We start from the raw sequence: 19,501 nt of genomic DNA, 5'->3' as shown, positions 1-19,501 counted from the left end.
ATGATTATAATAAGTCCCTGCAACATATGTTTGCATTATTAAACCATGAAGATGCTTTAAAAAATAATTTAATGAAAATGTACTAAGAGTAGTCTACTGACACACTAATAAAAAAAATTATTTACATCTAAGACAATTTATATAAAAACTCTTGGGTGCCTTTTACACAGTACTGTGTTTTCTATCCACTTTAGCCAAACACACACACATATATATATATATACACACACACTACTGTGAGAAAATAATAATCACACAGACTTAATGATTTTAGAATATTTCAGATAATGAAATTAAATGTTTATATCATCAACTATCCAGTTAGTATTTATACTGTGTGTAAAATTTGGCTACTTTAAATCATTGAATGTAGAGAGAGAGCGAGAGAGAGAGAGAGAGAGAGAGAGAGAGAGGGGGCGAGAACGAACAAGAGAGCCAGCCCCCCCCTTCGGGTTTTGTTCTAGGTTCGCGTTTTGATCTTCTAAGCTGCCGTAGGTGATGACGTCACACTCGAATGTAAACAGGAAGAGATGGAGATGGAGACACACGGAGATGGAAATTGAATGATATACAGAAATGAATAACCAATAAATATGAAGTTATGTTTAAACTTCTGTTGTCAAGCGTTGTCAATATAACCCACCCCCTTTCCTCACGAATGGAACTAGTCTTGTGGAGTCCGCTTTGACCGTTTTCCAGGGTTAGCAGAGATCGCTAGTTAGCTTAGCATAATCCTAATGGATACCTTGGTTAGCAGCTACCGTTAGCTCATTGCTCGTGTCAATTAAATTGCATGTTATTAAAGGTCCGCGCTGGTCTGTCTAATGAAATTACAACCGCAACATTATATTGCACTGTACAGCCCTGGTTGTAGGCTAATGTTTTACTACAATTTGTATGGATTAATTTAGGAGTGAAATGCAAATGAAGGGTTGAAAGCTTGCCCCCAGATATTATTTTAAACTCGCACGGACCAAATTAGGGGGCAATTTGCGATCATCTCATCGCACTGTACAGCCCTGAAGAGGGCGCCACCCAGACGGTCCCATTTGTACCGCGCTCAGTGGCCCACCCCAAGGGCGTGAGACCCCTCTACCTATGTTCTGATCTATTCCGTTAACATCCCCCAGATATGAACGAGAATTCATCGAGACAACCTAGTAAACTGGCGCTCGGAAGAGACAAAACTCCATCCCAGTTGCCCTATAAAAACGCTGTTTTAATAACGAGCAACCAAGGCGCACTTAGCCCCCTGCGTGATTCTTAACAGAAACACCCCGAGCCAGCACTATGTACGCGTCAAGACCCAAACACATCAATGGATAGTCTAGCAAGACACCAGACATTGTTCCTCCAAGTCGCCTGGGAAAACGACACGGAGCCGTCGTGCTTCATGTTCCTTCCTCTTTTTATTTAAAAAAGAAAGAAACACAGACTGACATGAATCCCACGTGACGCAGCTGAGGGTATTTTTTTTTTTACATTTTTACATCCCGCCACCCTCGCCACAGGGAGGAGACGGAAATCCCCAGAGAGACTTCCCACGCGAGCTGTATAGATTGAAAAGAATATATTGCAACATTGAGCTATGTAACACTTGGGTTAGGGCTCTCCGAGGAGGAGGCACTGAACCAATACACACTCAATAATCGAATTGAATCGAATACACACACAATAGAGCAGAACTCCTTTTTTGAAGTTCTACTCACCTTGACAATCTGAGGAGGAGGCTCTGAACTCTGAGGAGGCTCCCTCACTGGGAAGGAGAGTCCGAACTCACAGAAGGCACTTCTCTCTGAGGAGGAGCTTCGTGAGGAGGACAACCCACGGAAGTCTTACCACTAGAGACGCGCTCAGTGACGGCGGGGGAATTTCCGCGGTGCACACGCCCAATCTTCCAGGGCGTGGGACCAGGAACCCCCCCCCCCTCTTACCCTGTAACGTGCCGAACAGCAACGTGACAGGAACATTGAAGGACAGGAGGTTTTAACCCCTGACCAATCAGAAAAGGGGAGGAAAGGATTACCAGTTCACCCCTTTACGACCCCTCACCCATGATACGATGTAATGACAAGTAGAGCATGACACAGTCATAGCCTGCTACATGAAGCATCGAACAGCCTCACATAGCTCATGTGATAACCTGCTACCTGAGTTTTACTAAGGAAAAACACAGAACAGAGAGGGCCCCTTTAAGAGCCCCGGTCCAGACTTACACATGTGCTTCTGTGGGCCAAACCTAACCCAGTTGTAGATCACAAAGACACACACAACCCTTCATCACAACAAAAAATGGCACAGTACACTCCTACTACAGAGGAACGCCGTTTTTCATAACGAGAGAAGACAGAAGTCCTCGATTATGTATTGGCCACAGGCCTTGCTAAGCACACATGATAAGTGACCAACAACCTTTTCTTTAGGAAAAAATTGTTTCTCAAGCGGAAAGCATAACCCCAGCAATTAAGCTGAGGGTTACATCGTATCCCCACAAACACAGTGACACAATATATTGTAACCAAACATGTCTGAGAGGAGGGGGGGAAGCCCCAGGGAAACCGGGGGGTCACCCCTCCTATCTTACCCTTGATACGACCAAGGCGAACAGACACCTCTGTTAATGTGTGAACATACTGTTCATTGTCATCACAGGCTGAGAAAAAGATTCATTCCTCAATCACATGTCACTAAGCATAGCTTTACAGGTTCAACTAACCCTCTTAGTTGTGAGTTCACCCACGGTACAACGTTACATGAACACACATGTTCTCATCACAACCAAACCAATTCATTTTTACACACGTAAAAAACAACGCCGATTTACTACAGAGAGAAGCTATACCAGTGACAAGACAATTCACACACAACACGCGTCGTATCCTCAATGTATTGCAGCAACACATGTTTTGGAAACATCGTTATTACAAAACATTTAGAAGGGAAGAAAAGAAGAAGTGTTTAAAGTCCGGAGGACTCCTACCTTCACCCAGAACGCAGGCCGAGAGAACCGCAACACTGGTTAACGGGACACCGAGTTGAACCCAGCATCTCCTGCACCGGTGACGAGGGTATATCCGCAACGCCACCCAGCCGCCGTTCTCCATGTTGACGAAGTCCTCGCTGGCACTGGCACCCGGTTGTAGGGTCGACTAACATCCTCTGTCAAAGATGACGTTGTAGTCAGAGTGTTTAAGGCATGTTAAAGTCACAGTAACGTTTCAACAGTGTAGCATTAAGCTAACAGCCGTCCGACTGATAGCAACAAGCTAACGTTCACTAGCCTGGTGAACACAACGAGCTAGCGCCGCAGCTAACAGCTGACTGGCTAACACAGTAGGCCACAACTAGCACGCCAGCTAAGCAGCTATCACCTGAACTGTACACAACGACATAACAAGCCACACTTCAGACAGGCCGCTGTCCAAGTCCCTCCCCATCCTAAGAGGGAGGAGAAAAAAGAAATGTCAAACACAGTTTTCAACTGTGATTTACCAGACATACAGCGGAGCCAGCACAATTCCCATTCGGGCTGCAGCCGACTTTGAGCATGGAACTCCCGATAAAGAAGATCCTATGCCCACATTTCCTCGTTAGGGTGTACTTCCACTTTTATGTGAAAGATGGGGCCTGCACGGGACAGAGAAGCATCCGCTCGTCCAGAGAATCCCGGGTTTTTCCCAGGTCTTGGTCGCGGCCCACTAGATTGACCATCATGGGCGTCAGACCAAGATCCTCCGTCCGCCGCTTAAGAAGCCGAGCAGAGGACCCCAGTCCGGAGTCAGCGTTCGTAAAATTGTCAGCTAACCCCCACAGCATCAACAGACAACCAGAGCTCGCAAGCAAAACAGTACTTACCCCACCCTGGAAGCAACCGCTTTCTCACAACAGTCGGTGCTTCCCACAGTCCAGCTGTATGGCCGGAGGGCCAAACCCATCCAGCCACAGCAAGGAGGACTGTAGTTGGGGAGCATGTCAGCGGCGTGAGCCCCTAATACAAAAAAGCCGGTGAAGGTCAGAATGATCATCATCTTCCAGACACTCCACTGACGAAGACAATATCGCCGTATTTTCTCGAAAATAGTGAGAGAGAAAATAAAGATATGATGTCAACGTATCTTCCCGTTCTTTTGTTTTCCAACTTTCTTCTACTAACAACCTCGTCAAGTGTGGGATCTACCGAAGGCACTTCCTTGTGGTGAAAGTGAAGAAGGAGGCGAGTAGGTGACCACACACCTGCTTATGAAGGTAAGCGGATAGGGGTGTGGCCAGACGAATGTTGGGATGTAAAGGTACATTGAGGAATTTTTTATTCAGTGCTCATGCACGAAGTGAAGTGCATGCAGAATGACGCTGAGCGGCAGCCATAATGAAATAGAACATTGGCACGGTGGAAGACCCTAGAGTTCTGTGGAATGCAGTACAGTACAGGGCGTTGTCATAAGTCATGTCACACGTTTCGCTTACAACCTGTGCAAAACTTGTTTAAATAAACTAGAAAAATTGGAAACACTATACGCGGACCTATATGCATCATTGCAGACTAGCTACAAGGAACAAATGAACACACAACGGAAGATAGTTTAAAGATTTATAAATTCCATACTTAGACAACATTCTGAGTTTTTAATACATAGGACGAGACAAAACTATTACTTTCATGGTTCTAGACCCAGCCATTTACTGGCAATGAGAATTCGCGTGAATGATACATTTTCAGATGTCCCTTCAATCAGGACACAACAAGGAGTAGTTACAATAACGGACTCAAAAAAGATCAATGACACTTTTAGAGAATTTTAATCACAACTATATAGCTCAGAGGTCAACTTTGATCATTCCAAATTTGAAGCGTTTACTAGCGGGCTTAAAATACCAAAGTTATCCGAAGAAGAGGCCTGATGGTCATGGAAAGGTCATGGGGTCATCGTATAGGGGAACTGAATGTGCACCGCACATTTCAAAAGATTAGAATGAAAGCTATTTGAGTCACATTCACGAGGATATTGTTTGGCATGATGGTGACACTAGAGGAGAGGTCATAGGGTCATAGGTCACCGATATCAATAGGCCTATTCCTCTAGTTCTAATGAAAGACAGTGGTCACGGTAAAGGGATATAATATGAACCCTTACCTGGCAGTATGTGCCTGAAATAGCTGCTCTCCAGGTGAGGGTATGGAGGGGGAGGCAGGGAGTAGTTCCTCTCAGGCAGGCCACACATCACTCCTCTGTCCCCCAGGGGACCCATGGGCAGCATGAGGGACAGCGCTGAGGGCAGGGAGCCCAGGGAGGATCCCAATGAGGTGCCCAGGGAGGATCCCAATGAGGAGCCCAAGGAGGAGCTCAATGAGGAGCCCAGGGAGGATCCCAATGAGGAGCCCAATGAGGAGCCCAGGGAGGAGCCCAAAGAGGAGCCCAATGAGGAGCCCAGGCTGGGGATGGCCACCGGCATACCTGCATCAAGAAGAAGACTGATGAACTGACACACAGTAATACTCTGTTTATATTAGTGAAGAAAGAGGTGCAGTACAATCAAGTCTAAATTGCGTCAACAGAGGACCCAGCGACCAAAACAAAAATCCCAGACTGTTTCAGGAGATTAGCATAAAAGATTCAATGAAGAATTGAATGTGGACTCACTCAGAATTAGGGATGTAATGTTTTTTTTTTAGAGTGACCAAATGTTTATTGATTATATAAAACATGCACACAAAGAGAAACAACACTTCACAGGACAGACAAATATTCCCACAGGACATCCAAACCGGTCCCTACAAAACAGCATTATGGCATTATCAAAGAAAAATAAATATATATACAGTACACTACATGCACATTGAAAGGGAGTCAGTGGATTTGGTTGAGTAGAAATAATGTCAGCTGGGGGCCAAAGTGAACAAAGTGTAAGAGTATTGCTTTTCTTCTCTGTTATTTCACATGTGAAATTGGACCTCGTTCTCGAACGCAGTTACAAAAAAGTGAAGAAGAAATGTCTTCTTAACGCCACTTGACATTTCTGGCATTACTGAATTGTTTCTTATCTGGGATTCGTTCTTCGCTAAGAACTGGATATAAGAACGCGTAGATAGGCCAAATTGGAGTGTGCCCAAACTGCCCATGTGCTGGTTTAATTTGTAAGAAATCATTGCGTTCACATTGATTCTACAGACATCCTTCGATTTAAATAATAATAATAAATACGAGAATATTTATATCATTAACAATTACATTTGACATTTATAGTCATAATCCAAGGAGACATTGTGATGTCCTAAAATAAATAAAAGCACTACTGCAAATGGCAGTGAATAAATAAATAAAGCATCCGTCTCAATCGCGCGGCTATAGCTATAGTCGAATAGAATGGACACATCCCATTCCTTTCATGTAGGCTATATATTTGCCATTTTGTATTAATAGTACATATATCGTCTTGTTCTCTATTGTTATCTTCTGGTATAATGTTGGTATAAATAAAACCTTGAACTTGCACGTGGACTTAAACATCAATCATGCTATTTAAAGGGCCAAGCCTACACCCAGAATATGGCATATCTACTGCTGCTGGAAGACATCGCTGATCGTGCACTGAGGAGGGGGGCGGATCTAGTGGGTAGGAGAGTAGCTCTTACACCAAAATTTGCTTTTAGTCCTGGTTCAAACAACTAGAATAGAAATCCCATGTGGCTTTAAGAGCTCACACTGACATTATGACCTCACAAATCAGAGCCCTGTTCGTTGTCTATGGATCAGCCCCAGATGTTACATCACTGACTGATTTGAGGGTTCTCGCTTGGATTTCTTAGCTTTATGACAGTGTGGTGCATGTTCACAAAGACTGACTAAAATGTTGTGAGGCACAGGAAGAACATGTGTCAATTGTTCAAATGAGTGACTGTGCCTCTGCCCTCCTTACCTGGCGTGGGGAGGGAGCTGTGGGGGGGCGAGGTGGGCAGACCCAGGTGGCTGGCGCTCTCCATGCCCGCAGGACTGAGGTTCATGTCATTCATTCTTGGAGAAAATGACAAAACTAAAGTGAATCGGCAGCCAGTCGTACAGTTAAGTTAATCATCTCAACGCCTCCTCGCCACGGCCAATACACACGTCGTTGACGACAATCAAAGTGACACTTAAAGCACAACAATGTCACCTACCTTAGTTCAGCCGCTGATGTCCATCAATCACAGGAAGGAGTGGACTGAGCGCGCAGCACAGGACGGCTTGTCCCCACAGCCATCAGACTGTACAACAGCTCAACCTGTCGTCTACCCTGTTCCCCACACACCTGCTGCTTTATACACCTGCTTTTATCTTATCGCGCTTTTATTATTATTATTGGTAGACATGATTTACTTGAATTTTTCAGACTGTGAAGAAGACTGAGAAACTGTCATTGTCTGTATGAACGAACGTCTATTGTATTGAGCTATGTGAGATACCCTGAATTTCCCCAAGAAAGGGGATTAATAAAGTCTCTCTCTCTCTCTCTCTCTCTCTCTCTCTCTCTCTCTCTCTCTCTCTCTCTCTCTCTCTCTCTCTCTCTCTCTCTCTCTCTCTCTCTCTCTCTCTCTCTCTCTCTCTCTCTCTCTCTCTCTGCTGTATTGAGCCTACTGTAGCCCTTCTGCAATCTGTTAAATAAAGTGTTCATTCATTCAGTAGATAGTTAACCAGTTAATGCACCATGACATGCAGCTTGTTTACAACAGGGTACAGGCTAGATCCATGTTACTAGTCTCCTCCACTAAACATCAACATGACGCCTTGCTAGCTCGCCTAGCTGGATAACTAAACACAACACACACCCCACGCTGCGTATCTATATATATATATATATATATATATATAGCCCCTATTTGAGAAGGAAACGCTATGAAAACAACAGCTAGCAGCAGCAGCTCACCATAACAACTGCTCCCCGAGCGACGTGACGGCGCACTGAACTGCGCATGCGCTGCATCGTCCCTATAGCTTCTTCTTCTTCTTCTTCTTCTTCTTCTTCTTCTTCTTCTTCTTCTTCTTCTTCTTCTTCTTCTTCTTCTTCTTCTTCTTCTTCTTCTTCTTCTTCTTCTTCTTCTTCTTCTTCTTCTTCCAATAGGGTCCAGCTGCAGACTCGGAGCCTCGGTCCAGATTGGAACTTCCGCCCTGCCACAGGACTATTACTCCTGTGACAGGGCAATGCGCTGATTGGCGGAAAGTACGGAAGTATCTCGAAGTACGTCTGACGTATCTCGAAGTCTGACGTTTCTCTACGTTAGCGAACATTAAACGTTGTATTCATAAAATAATATAAATTCAGCAGCATGGGGAGGGCCGGGGGGAGGGGAGGTACAGGTAAGGGGCGTAGCTGGGGGGGGGGGTAGCTTAGGATGATTCCAAGGGCCCAGCACTGGGGGGGGGGCCCAAAAAAAAAAAAAAAAAAAATGTTTTACTAGACATCACTCAGGTGTATTATTGATGCTCTCATTGATACTATGTTTGTTTCTGAAGTGTGTGTGTGTGTGTGTGAGATATATATAGAGAGAGGGGGGGTCAGAGAATTCCTAAAAACAAACTGGAAATTGATCCAAAGTTCATCGAAATCGAAAGAGCCCACCGCACTGGGAGTGTGAAACAGAACACTGATAAAGCAAGACCAATTGTTGTGAAACTCCTGAGGTTCAAGGATAAAGACCTCATACTTGCCATGGCGAGAGCTCACCTCAAGAACACCTTAATTTATGTAAATGAGGACTTCTCTGACTTGTTAAGGAAGAAGAGAGCTGACCTCATTCCAGCAATGAAACAGGCAAGGGATGAAGGAAAGTATGCCGTCATTAACTATGACAGACTGGTGATCAAACCACGAAAGCCTCAGGGGGTGATTCCAACCACACAACACGAGTGAAAGTCAGTGGGAACCTACCATGCTATGATGACCCCTTTTAATGATCTTTTCTCCACCTATCTATCATGTCATCTTCCTCACACAACCAAATTTGGCGCTCATCTCCAAACCTTCCCTACATCTGTCTCTGGTTCATTACATGTAAACTCTAACTCCAACCCATATGATCAAGTAAATGAACTTTTGAAGGACCCGCCCACTACGTTGCTTCAGTCAGAAAGTGAATCTCGGGACTCATCAACATCAAACCTTTTATTCAATAATGACCCTGACACACATTGTTTTGCTCAAATGAAACAAGTCTCTGGAATATCTGATTACTTCAGTGTGAACGAATTCAATTCCACTGTTGACCCTCAAAATACTAGGAGTGACTTTTCCCTCATCCATATCAATGTCCGCAGCCTGCCAAAAAACTATGATACTTTATGCCTTTGTTTGACTAACCTTGACTTCTCTTTTAGTGTAATAGGGCTTACTGAAACATGGCTGTCTAAAGACAATGCTGATTTGTATGAATTCAATAACTATAAGCATATTCATAGATGCAGAGAAGGCCAAAAGGGTGGGGGTGTTTCTCTATATCTCAATCCGAACATGGTGTATAAAGAAAGGCATGACATCGAAAAGTATTTAACCCTTTCTGCTGAGGCTGTGTTTGTTGAAACCCACCAGGGCCATTATTGCATGTATTTATAGACCTCCCAGCTTTAGCTTGTCTGCATTCAATGCTGATCTAACAAATGTTCTGGATGTCATTTCCAAAGAAGGGAAAAAATGCTATTTAATGGGTGACCTAAATATCAATTTTATAAACCATAAGAATGATAACTCAACTACGGAGTTTATTGACACAATGTATTCCCACTACTTTCATCCTATGATTGCAGTACCAACCAGAGTGACGGAGACATCTGCCACTCTGATTGACAAATCAGGAGTTCTGTGCATGGATATTGCTGATCATTGTCCAATCTTTCTCATATTATATAGGGAACATGAAAAGTCTCCAACTATGCTATATCCTAAATATAAGAGACGCTTTAATGAAGCTAGTTTGACCAGGTTTGGACTAGTGGTCGGCGAGTATCCATGGACAGATATCCTCCACTCTGTTGATGCACAAAAGTCTTTTACTTTGTTTTCTGAACGTATCTCCCAGGCCTATGACCTATGTTTTCCCCTTGTACAGGCATCTCCCAAGCCTCATCATAAACTGATCAAACCATGGATAACCCCAGCTATTATCAAATCCCTAAATACTAAACGTAGATTGTATAAAAAATATCTTCTCAATCCCACTCCATTTTATCTTGCTCAATTTAGGAACTATAGAAATAAATTAAACCACATTATCAGAGGAGCTAAAAAGCATTACTACAATATGGAATTATCTAAAAACAAAAATAACATGACTCTCTTATGGAGAACAATTAACTCTATCCTCAACAAAAAAAATAAACGTAATCAGTTGCCTAATGAATTTAAGGTTGATGGGGTTATTATCACTGACCCGCAATTAATTGCCAATAACTTTAATAACTTTTTCTCAGAAGTTGGTCCAACACTGGCTGCAAAGATTCCATTTAGTAACCATAGTCCCCTTCAGTTTATGAATCCTCCAATCAATGACAGTTTTAACTTCTTGCCGGTTACAGAGGATGAGGTTCGGGAGATCTTGATCAACCTGGGGGACTCTTCTCCGGGTTATGATGGTATTGGAGGCAGATTACTGATATCCATTCAAGAATCCATTGTGAAGCAATTATGTCATATTTTTAATACATCACTGGAGAAGGGAATCGTCCCACTGGAACTTAAAATAGCTAAGATCATCCCTATTTATAAAGATGATGACCCAGCCGTCTTCAACCATTACAGACCTATATCCATCCTTCCTACCTTGTCAAAAATACTTGAAAAGCTGGTCTATAAAAGATTAATTGAACATCTTAATAAGCACAATATTATTTACACTCACCAGTACGGGTTCAGAAAGAAACATGCGACATATATGGCAATAACACATCTAATTAATGAAATATACAAAGCTAAAGACAGAAAGGAAAACACTATAGGTATTTTTTTAGACTTATCAAAGGCATTTGATACAGTCAATCACAATATCCTCCTGCAGAAGCTCTCACATCTTGGAATAAAAAACAATGCACTGCTATGGTTCACCAGTTACCTTAAAGATAGACGTCAGTCTGTATCCTATAATGGGACAAATTCTCCTTTTCTTCCTTTACTTTGCGGTCTGCCCCAAGGTTCAATTATTGGGCCTTTGTTATTTTTGTTATATATCAATGACCTCCCTAACGTCTCAGACAGGCTGTCGAAAATTTTATTTGCAGATGACACGTGTGTATTCTATTCACATAAAGATCCTGATACCATCATTAGGGTCATAAATGAAGAACTTAACAAACTATCAATTTGGTTTAAATGCAACAAATTATCACTAAACATTAAAAAAACGAATTTCATTTTTTTTGGTCTCAAATCTGTGATTTTTAACTCTTCATCTAAAGTAGTGATCAATGACATCCCCATAGCTAGGGTGTGTTTTACACGATTCCTTGGTGTTCTGCTTGATGAATCCCTATCATGGAAACCTCATATCACAGCCATAACTACAAAAATGGCCAAGAGTATTGGTATTCTTGGAAAAACACGTCACTTGCTGAGCACCGAGGTTGCCACAATGTTATATTACTCTATGGTTTACCCATATATCAACTACTGTAATTTAGTTTGGGGTAGTACGCATCAGACCAAACTTGAGCCCATATATCGTCTGCAGAAACTAGCTCTAAAAATAATCAGCTGTGTACATCGAAGTCATTCTTCTCAGCCTCTATTCCATAAGTTAGGTATCCTCAGTGTTTATCAAGTGAATCATCTTCAGACTGGTTTATTTGTGCATAGTTCTTTAAACAGAGCCCTTCCCCCTTTTTTTCATGACATGTTTGCCCACAATCACCAAATTCATAATTACCCCACACGTAGTTCCTGTTTGCTAAGACCACCCTTTTCACGCACTTCCCAATCTCAGTTTTGTTTGCTCTACCGAGGGTCAAAGTTGTGGAACTCTTTGCCTCCACATATTTTGGAATTTTCTTTTCTGAAATTCAAAAGAGCACTGAAATCTCATCTCCTAGATCACCAATATTTCCCATATGGACTTCCTTTACAAACTGTAGTCTGATGGCTTGATGTATTTTGTTATTGTATTTTCGTTTTATTATATATTCTTACTGTCATTGATTGTTTTCTCTATACCAGAAATCGTATGGCATGGGGTGCCTACTTCGGTGTCTATGTAGGCCTGCTTGTGTGTGTTTGTTTGTTCAGGGGGGGGGGGGGGGGATTTTATCTTATATTTTATATTTATCTTGATATAATGTAGTTTTGCTTCCTGGTGAATGCCACATGCAAGCCCCTTGAGGGTTTTTAGGCAATTCTCCTACACATCCCTTGTGGACTATATTGTATTATATATGTAACTGTTTTTATATGTGTAAATAAACAAACAAACAAACAAACAACTGCTCCCCGAGCGACGTGACGGCGCACTGAACTGCGCATGCGCTGCATCGTCCCTATAGCTTCTTCTTCTTCTTCTTCTTCTTCTTCTTCTTCTTCTTCTTCTTCTTCTTCTTCTTCTTCTTCTTCTTCTTCTTCTTCTTCTATAGCTTCTTCTTCTTCTTCTTCTTCTTCTTCTTCTTCTTCTTCTTCTTCTTCTTCTTCTTCTTCTTCTTCTTCTTCTTCTTCTTCTTCTTCTTCTTCTTCTTCTTCTTCTTCTTCTTCTTCTTCTTCCAATAGGGTCCAGCTGCAGACTCGGAGCCTCGGTCCAGATTGGAACTTCCGCCCTGCCACAGGACTATTACTCCTGTGACAGGGCAATGCGCTGATTGGCGGAAAGTACGGAAGTATCTCGAAGTACGTCTGACGTATCTCGAATTACGTCTGACGTTTCTCTACGTTAGCGAACATTAAACGTTGTATTCATAAAATAATATAAATTCAGCAGCATGGGGAGGGCCGGGGGGAGGGGAGGTACAGGTAAGGGGCGTAGCTGGGGGGGGGGGTAGCTTAGGATGATTCCAAGGGCCCAGCACTGGGGGGGGGGGGGGCCCAAAAAAAAAACAATTTTTTTTACTAGACATCACTCAGGTGTATTATTGATGCTCTCATTGATACTATGTTTGTTTCTGAAGTGTGTGTGTGTGTGTGTGTGAGATATATATAGAGAGAGGGGGGGCTTTGGTAGACTATTGCATTGGTCCATTCATTGAAGATGAACGCGATGCGACATCCTTTACTAGGCTCACCCACCAACAGTGCAGGTGCTGAACTGCTGATCCGAATGTATAGGTAAAAACCATATTATGCGTTTTCATCAATAAAAAAATGACAAAACAAAAAAAATCCCCCTGCGCGCTTACGCGCGCTCGCATTCACTGGGGGCCTACAAATACATTCTTTCATGGGGCCAAGAATCTGGAGCTACACCCCTGAGTAGAAGACATAGTTATAGTACAGTGGAGAAGTAAAAATAGAATAAAAAGGCAGTGGAAACAATATACAATATTATTAACTCTAATAATAACACCCTCGCGGGCGCAGAGTATAAACAACAGTACAGTACTGTTTCTCATTCCTGTACTGTTGTTTATACTCTGCTCCTGTGTTGTAACCCAACCCCCTCCAATGTACAGTAAATGACCAAGTATGGTTTTGTCAATATTCCAATGTACAGTTTTGCTTGTACAGTTGTACAGTGTCCCCCACCCACCCACCCCTCCTACCCGACCCCCCCCCCCCCCCCCCCAAGGCGAAAGTCTTTCTCTGGTCTGCATCCCCTTAAGCCTTAACAATTGTGTGTATTGAGCTGTACTGTACTGTACCCATTCTGCAATCTGTTAATAAAATGTTCAATCAAGAATGGAGTGATTGACAGTGTCAAAGGCCTTTTGTAGGTCCAGCATGATCTGTTAATACAATTTTCAATCAATCAATCAATCAATCAATCAATCAATCAATCAAGACCCGCGTCGCAGGCACTGCATTCCGTTCTCAGAATGGATTTGAGAGAGATCATCAGCAGGCTATATATGATATTCAGACTCTAGATCTATTTGCAGAGCCAGATGAGATGAGGCAACCTGTGCGATTGGCTCTTGACAACAAATTTTGCACGTACTGTATAGGCTACAGACAGTATGTGTGTATGCGCGCACTGCGGGAGGTGGCCAGAAGCGCGCAACTAGCCAACTACTATTATTACTACTATATTAATACAGTTTGATCCATCGCAAAGCGCTCCAGCGCTTGAATACGGCCGGGGGATCCGCTCTATACAATGCAGACCCACGGCTCTCGTATTATGAGCCCGCGAGGCGTGTTATTATTAGAGTTAATAATATTGTATATTGTTTCCACTGCCTTTTTATTCTATTTTTACTTCTCCACTGTACTATAATTATGTGACCTGTACCTCTATGTCTTGGAGCGTTTGACCTACTGTCAATTTGCCACTGCACCACTGCTCATTGCCTCCTATGGGCTGACTCTGGCCTTCCTGAACACTCACCACCCCCTTCCCTAACTCTCTTACTTGATCACTCACAACAACCTTCTTCCCTAACTCCCTTGATACTTGCCCCATTGTCAACCCCTTCATACCCATGTCTAGTACTGCTGCTTCAACTACTAATTTTAACCTCTCTGTCCTACTGCTAACCATCACTATTGTATTCACTACTCTTGTCACAAATGCCACTATCTCCAACTTCTCCCCCCACACCCTCTCTTTCTCCTCCTGTACTTCCTCTACTGACAAATGCCCTTTTCTAAACTCCTGATCCTCACCTTGCTTCCCCTGATCCTCCTGCCCTACCCTTTCTGCCACATGCCCTTCTCCAAACCCCTGCACCCTATCTCGACTTCCCTGTCCTACCTTACTAGCCGCCTCTGCATACGACAACCTACCCTCCCTTCTCACTCTCTGAACCTCAACCTCCCTCTTCATCACCTCACAACCCCTAAACGCTACACTATGCTCCCCACCACAACTACAACACTTCAGCTTCACTCCCTCTCGACACTTCCCATATTCATGCTCCCCGCCACACCTAGCACACCTCTGTCCCTTCCTACATGAAACTGCTATATGACCAAATTCCTGGCACCTGTAACATCTCAGAGGACTCTGAACAAATTCCCTAACCCTAAACATCCTATACCCTACAAACACTACACTAGGAACAACCTTACCCTCAAACTTAATCACTACCGTCTCCGTCTCTATCCTATCTGCTCCCCTCTTCATCCTTTCTGCACTCTTAACTATGCCATTACGCCCGTCCCTCCCTAATCCTTCCACCAGCTGCTCTATGCTAACCTCGACCGGTACCCCAGCTATCACCCCCTTACATCCCCCCTCCCTCTTCTCCCCTACTCTCACTACCTCACTTATACCCACTCCACCAATGCTCCTCATCTTCCTAGCCATCTCCACCTGCCCTACACTTACACACCCTAAGGCCAGATTCCCATCTCCCAAAACTCTAGCATACTTTACCTCTCCTAACTGCTTACCTACGAGTTCGGGCAACTCGAACAACCCTAATTTACTCACTCCCCCCTCCCCCTCAAACCTAACCACTACATGAATCACTTCCGCAACAACCATGTCTCTACCCTCACCATCTGATCCACTCGAGCTATCCCCCCTACCCTTCTTCCTCTTCACCCCCTTCCCCCCACTAACCCTGCCCCTCTTCTCCACCTTACTCCACCCTTCTCCCCCGCTCTCACCCCCCGCACCACACTCCATACTGTCATCATCCGACCCCTGTCCCATGCCACAGCCATTCCCCACCCCACCTCCACCTCCGCTCCCCCTACCCTCCTCATCTCCCATCGCCAAACTCACTCCCTCAGGGAGCAGCAAGGCGGACATACCCATCGGCTCATTCCCTTCATATCCGTCAAACGAGACCCTGCAGTCTTCACCCTTGATCCAGGAAACAAACCCCAGATACACCTTGCCATCCCCGGGGTACACAGCACGACAGCGGGAGCCCACCCTCCATGTTAGAGCCGCCTCCATGTCTCCATATCACATCAAACAGTTCTCTCGACAAGTAAACTTAAGTCTCTCTCGCTTTCGACACCACCGCTCCGGCACACCAGGACCAGACTCCATACATTCAATCTGCAAAACGCTTCCCTCCTGGCGGAGCGACTCTACTTCCCCTTCCGTCATCCTCACGCCACCGACTCGGAACAAGCCTCCCACCATCTCCTGCGAAAACCTCAACCTCCTCTGCTCCGACCACATCCAGCCGCCATCCAACCCAGCCGCTCCTCCTTCCGCCATCTCCCGACGGCCCTCTCGTCCCTATAGCGTCACGCACCGCGTCCAATGGCTGGTTGATTGATTGATTGATTGATTGATTGATTGATTGATTGATTGAACATTTTATTAACAGATTGCAGAATGGGTACAGTACAGTACAGCTCAATACACACAATTGTTAAGGGGATGCAGACCAGAGAAAGACTTTCGTCTTGTTTACATCAGGGTCCCCCATTTTCAATTCATCATAGAACAGGGTGACCAAACATCCTCTTTTGCCCGGACATGTCCTCTTTTCACGCCCTGTCCGTGGCGTCCGGGGGGGGGGTTTATAAATTCATGGAAATGTCCGGGGTTTCATTGTTTTTCAGTTTTAGTTTCAGTTTCACGGCCCTTTGCGAGCATCTGAAGGCTCGGGACGCGTGTATCACTTCCGCAACGGATTTAGTCGGATTTCGGTTTCCGGGTTCGCCTGATTGGCCGCGACGGCCACGTGACACGCGTGGCACGCCCCCGCGGCAGCGGCAGCGTTGCCGCTGCGAATCAGAGCAATATTGTCGCGCCATCTTCTGAGTGCAGACGCGCTGCTGTTTAATCACTTTTCCCACTTCAATGACAGAGCTGCTGTTTAATGCTCACTTTTCCCACTTCAATGACAGAGCTGCTGTTTAATGCTCACTTTTCCCACTTCAATGACAGAGCTGCTGTTTAATAATATTGTCGCGTTGTGGAAAGCAGGATGAGAGAGCTTGACAGGCATACATTGTTGTCATACAGAAGTACAGAATACTTTTATCCAAAATGCTTCTTACTGTTACTGTTAGAGACTGTGCTAGACAAGATAAGTATGAAATAAAATAGTATAGCATGTAAAATAGAAGTAAAAATAGAGGTCACGCTGCAGAATTGCAGAATGGGTACAATACAGTACGGCTCAATACACACAATTGTTAAGGGGATGCAGACCAGAGAAAGACTTTCGTCTTGTTTACATCAGGGTCCCCCATTTTCAATTCATCATAACATATGACATACATGACATACAGATAAGACAGTATTCAGTATACCTTCACACTCTATTATCTTATGCAACTCATATTCACTCCACAAACTGAAATATACATACATTGTTGAATGAACAGCCTGTTTCTTGAAGTTAGACTCTCCTCTAAATTGTAACCCCCCTCTCTATAACAGAATTTTTGGATGTTACCCGGGAGTGAATTGTTTCGTGCTTTAAACATGATTTGTGCAGTCTTTAATTCAGCCAGGTCCCAGAGTTTCATGGCATGTGATTTAAAAAATAGTGTGTTTGTGTGTTCCAGATATCCTACCTTATTGATAATCAAATCAAAATCAAATGTATTTGTAAGGCCCGACAACACACGTTAATGTCCCTTCAGGCCCATGTCCCTTCAGGCTATGGATTTGCAGTGTTTTCCAGCTTATACAAAAAATTTATATATTATTTCGGAATATTGCAACTATACTTGAGTACACAAGTTCAACTCATGTTCAGCCCTATGTTAGTCATTAGCACTAAAAGTGATTTTTCTTTATTGTGTAAAACTTCAGAATGTTATCTTTCAAAAGAGACCAGGCTTATGCATGTGCTATAAGCATAAAGTATAAAGATAAGCTTTGCAAAAAAAGTATGCAGTCCTCAAGTTCAAGTAAAAAAAAATATCCACTTTTCTGGGCGCATGTTATGTGGTTAAATTTGGGATATTGCAACCACTGCAAAAAAATTTGAGTACACAAGTTCACGTTCAACTCAAGTTCAGACCTATATGCTACTCTATTTCATTAGCACTAAAAGTGATTTTCCTTTTTTGCATTAGTAACTTCAGAATGTTATCTTTCAAAAGAGACCAGGCTTATGCATGTGCTATAAGCATAATGTATAAAGATAAGCTTTGCAAAAAAAGTATGCAGTCCTTAAGTTCAAGTATAAAAGAAAATTGCTGCTTTTCTGGGTGCATGTTTCCAAGCATATGTTAAAACAATAAAGGCATCTTTGAGTAAACTTTGAGTAGATATTCAAGAGGTTTATTCATCACATACAGTACAGTACACAAGACATAGTGAAATGAAGGTGGCCATGCCCGCTTCGATTGTGCAAAGTATCATTAAGTATCTCGAGGCTGGGGCCAGCATGTCCTCTTTTTTGGAAATCAAAATATGGTCACCCTATCATAGAATGAATTAAGGTGGGGGAGACCACCCACCTAAAATACAATTTTCCTGATTTTGGGGCAATTTTGAGATTTTTGTATAATGTTTTCCCTTTACATGTCTTCTTTCAAACTAGTAACAAGAAAATGTCAAAAAAACACATTTAGTTTCTTATTTTGCATGATTGCATCCATAAATGTGCATATATTGAATGGGGAAGTGCCTCATTTGCATATATAAACATAAAATTCAGAAAACATGCAATATATTGTACATAACAAACTGGGAAAGTTTCATAGTGATATCTATTCAAATATTTGTTTTGCCTATTAGGGGGTACAAAATGAGATTTTATGAGTTTGTATTACACATAAAACAAAACGTCTCAATTACTCTAGTACCTCCACACACCAATCTGGCCATGTTTCCTCCTATCCATATAACACTACTTTCTGATTTTTTGATATATCACTCATCCAGATTTTTTGAAAATTTTATACAAAAAATGTATGACTAGGGTGTTATGGTTTGTATAGCGACCCCAATAGACAGGTATGAGAGTTAGCCAAAAACAGGGCATTATTTATTTCACAGGGAAAAAAGGGAGCACTGACCCTTTAAGGGTGAAATACACTAGAGTCCCTGAACAACAAAAAATGCAGCGCTGGCCCTTTAACACTTTGATCGCCATGGGTTAAATTCATAATTTACCATCCCTCGCCAGCTCTATTTGTCTATGGAGAAGTTCCCCTTCTTTGCAGGGCTATAACTTTTTAAATTCTATTGCTACATTGCCATTATTATGGCCCATTCAATGTCCTATATGTATTGTTCAGGGTGTAGCAACGTTAAACTTTTTCATTCACATATTCATACTAAAATATGGTCTAAAGTATAAGTATGTTTTTATCGTTTTCTGCAGCTTTCTTCAGAACGTGATTTATAGCCCTAAATGCATTATATTGATGATGAAATACAGTTTGGTAGCGATCGGCGCGAGATGAAAAATTTCAACTGGACGTACTTCTAGAATGATCTACGTATGATCTGATGATGACCGGATGGGCGGGGGAT

General features: G+C 43.1%; 1 protein-coding gene across 1 annotated transcript in view; it reads right to left on the bottom strand.

Moving 5' to 3' along the window:
* prdm4 (PR domain containing 4) overlaps nt 1–7,291 on the bottom strand; it is a 97,950-nt gene extending 90,659 nt beyond the window's left edge. The window contains 3 exon segments of the mRNA XM_084312602.1: nt 5,133–5,453; nt 6,916–7,010; nt 7,154–7,291. Of these exon segments, the coding sequence (XP_084168728.1) occupies nt 5,133–5,453; nt 6,916–7,009 (415 nt within the window). The 5' untranslated portion in view covers nt 7,010; nt 7,154–7,291.
* Nucleotides 7,292–19,501: the final 12,210 nt, after the last annotated feature.

This window comes from Notolepis coatsorum (assembly GCF_963971535.1).
Source record: "Notolepis coatsorum genome assembly, chromosome: 1".
In the NCBI taxonomy this organism is placed as follows: domain Eukaryota; kingdom Metazoa; phylum Chordata; class Actinopteri; order Aulopiformes; family Paralepididae; genus Notolepis; species Notolepis coatsorum.
Note: the sequence above shows the minus strand (reverse complement) of the source record. Positions and strands in the feature narration are given on the sequence as shown.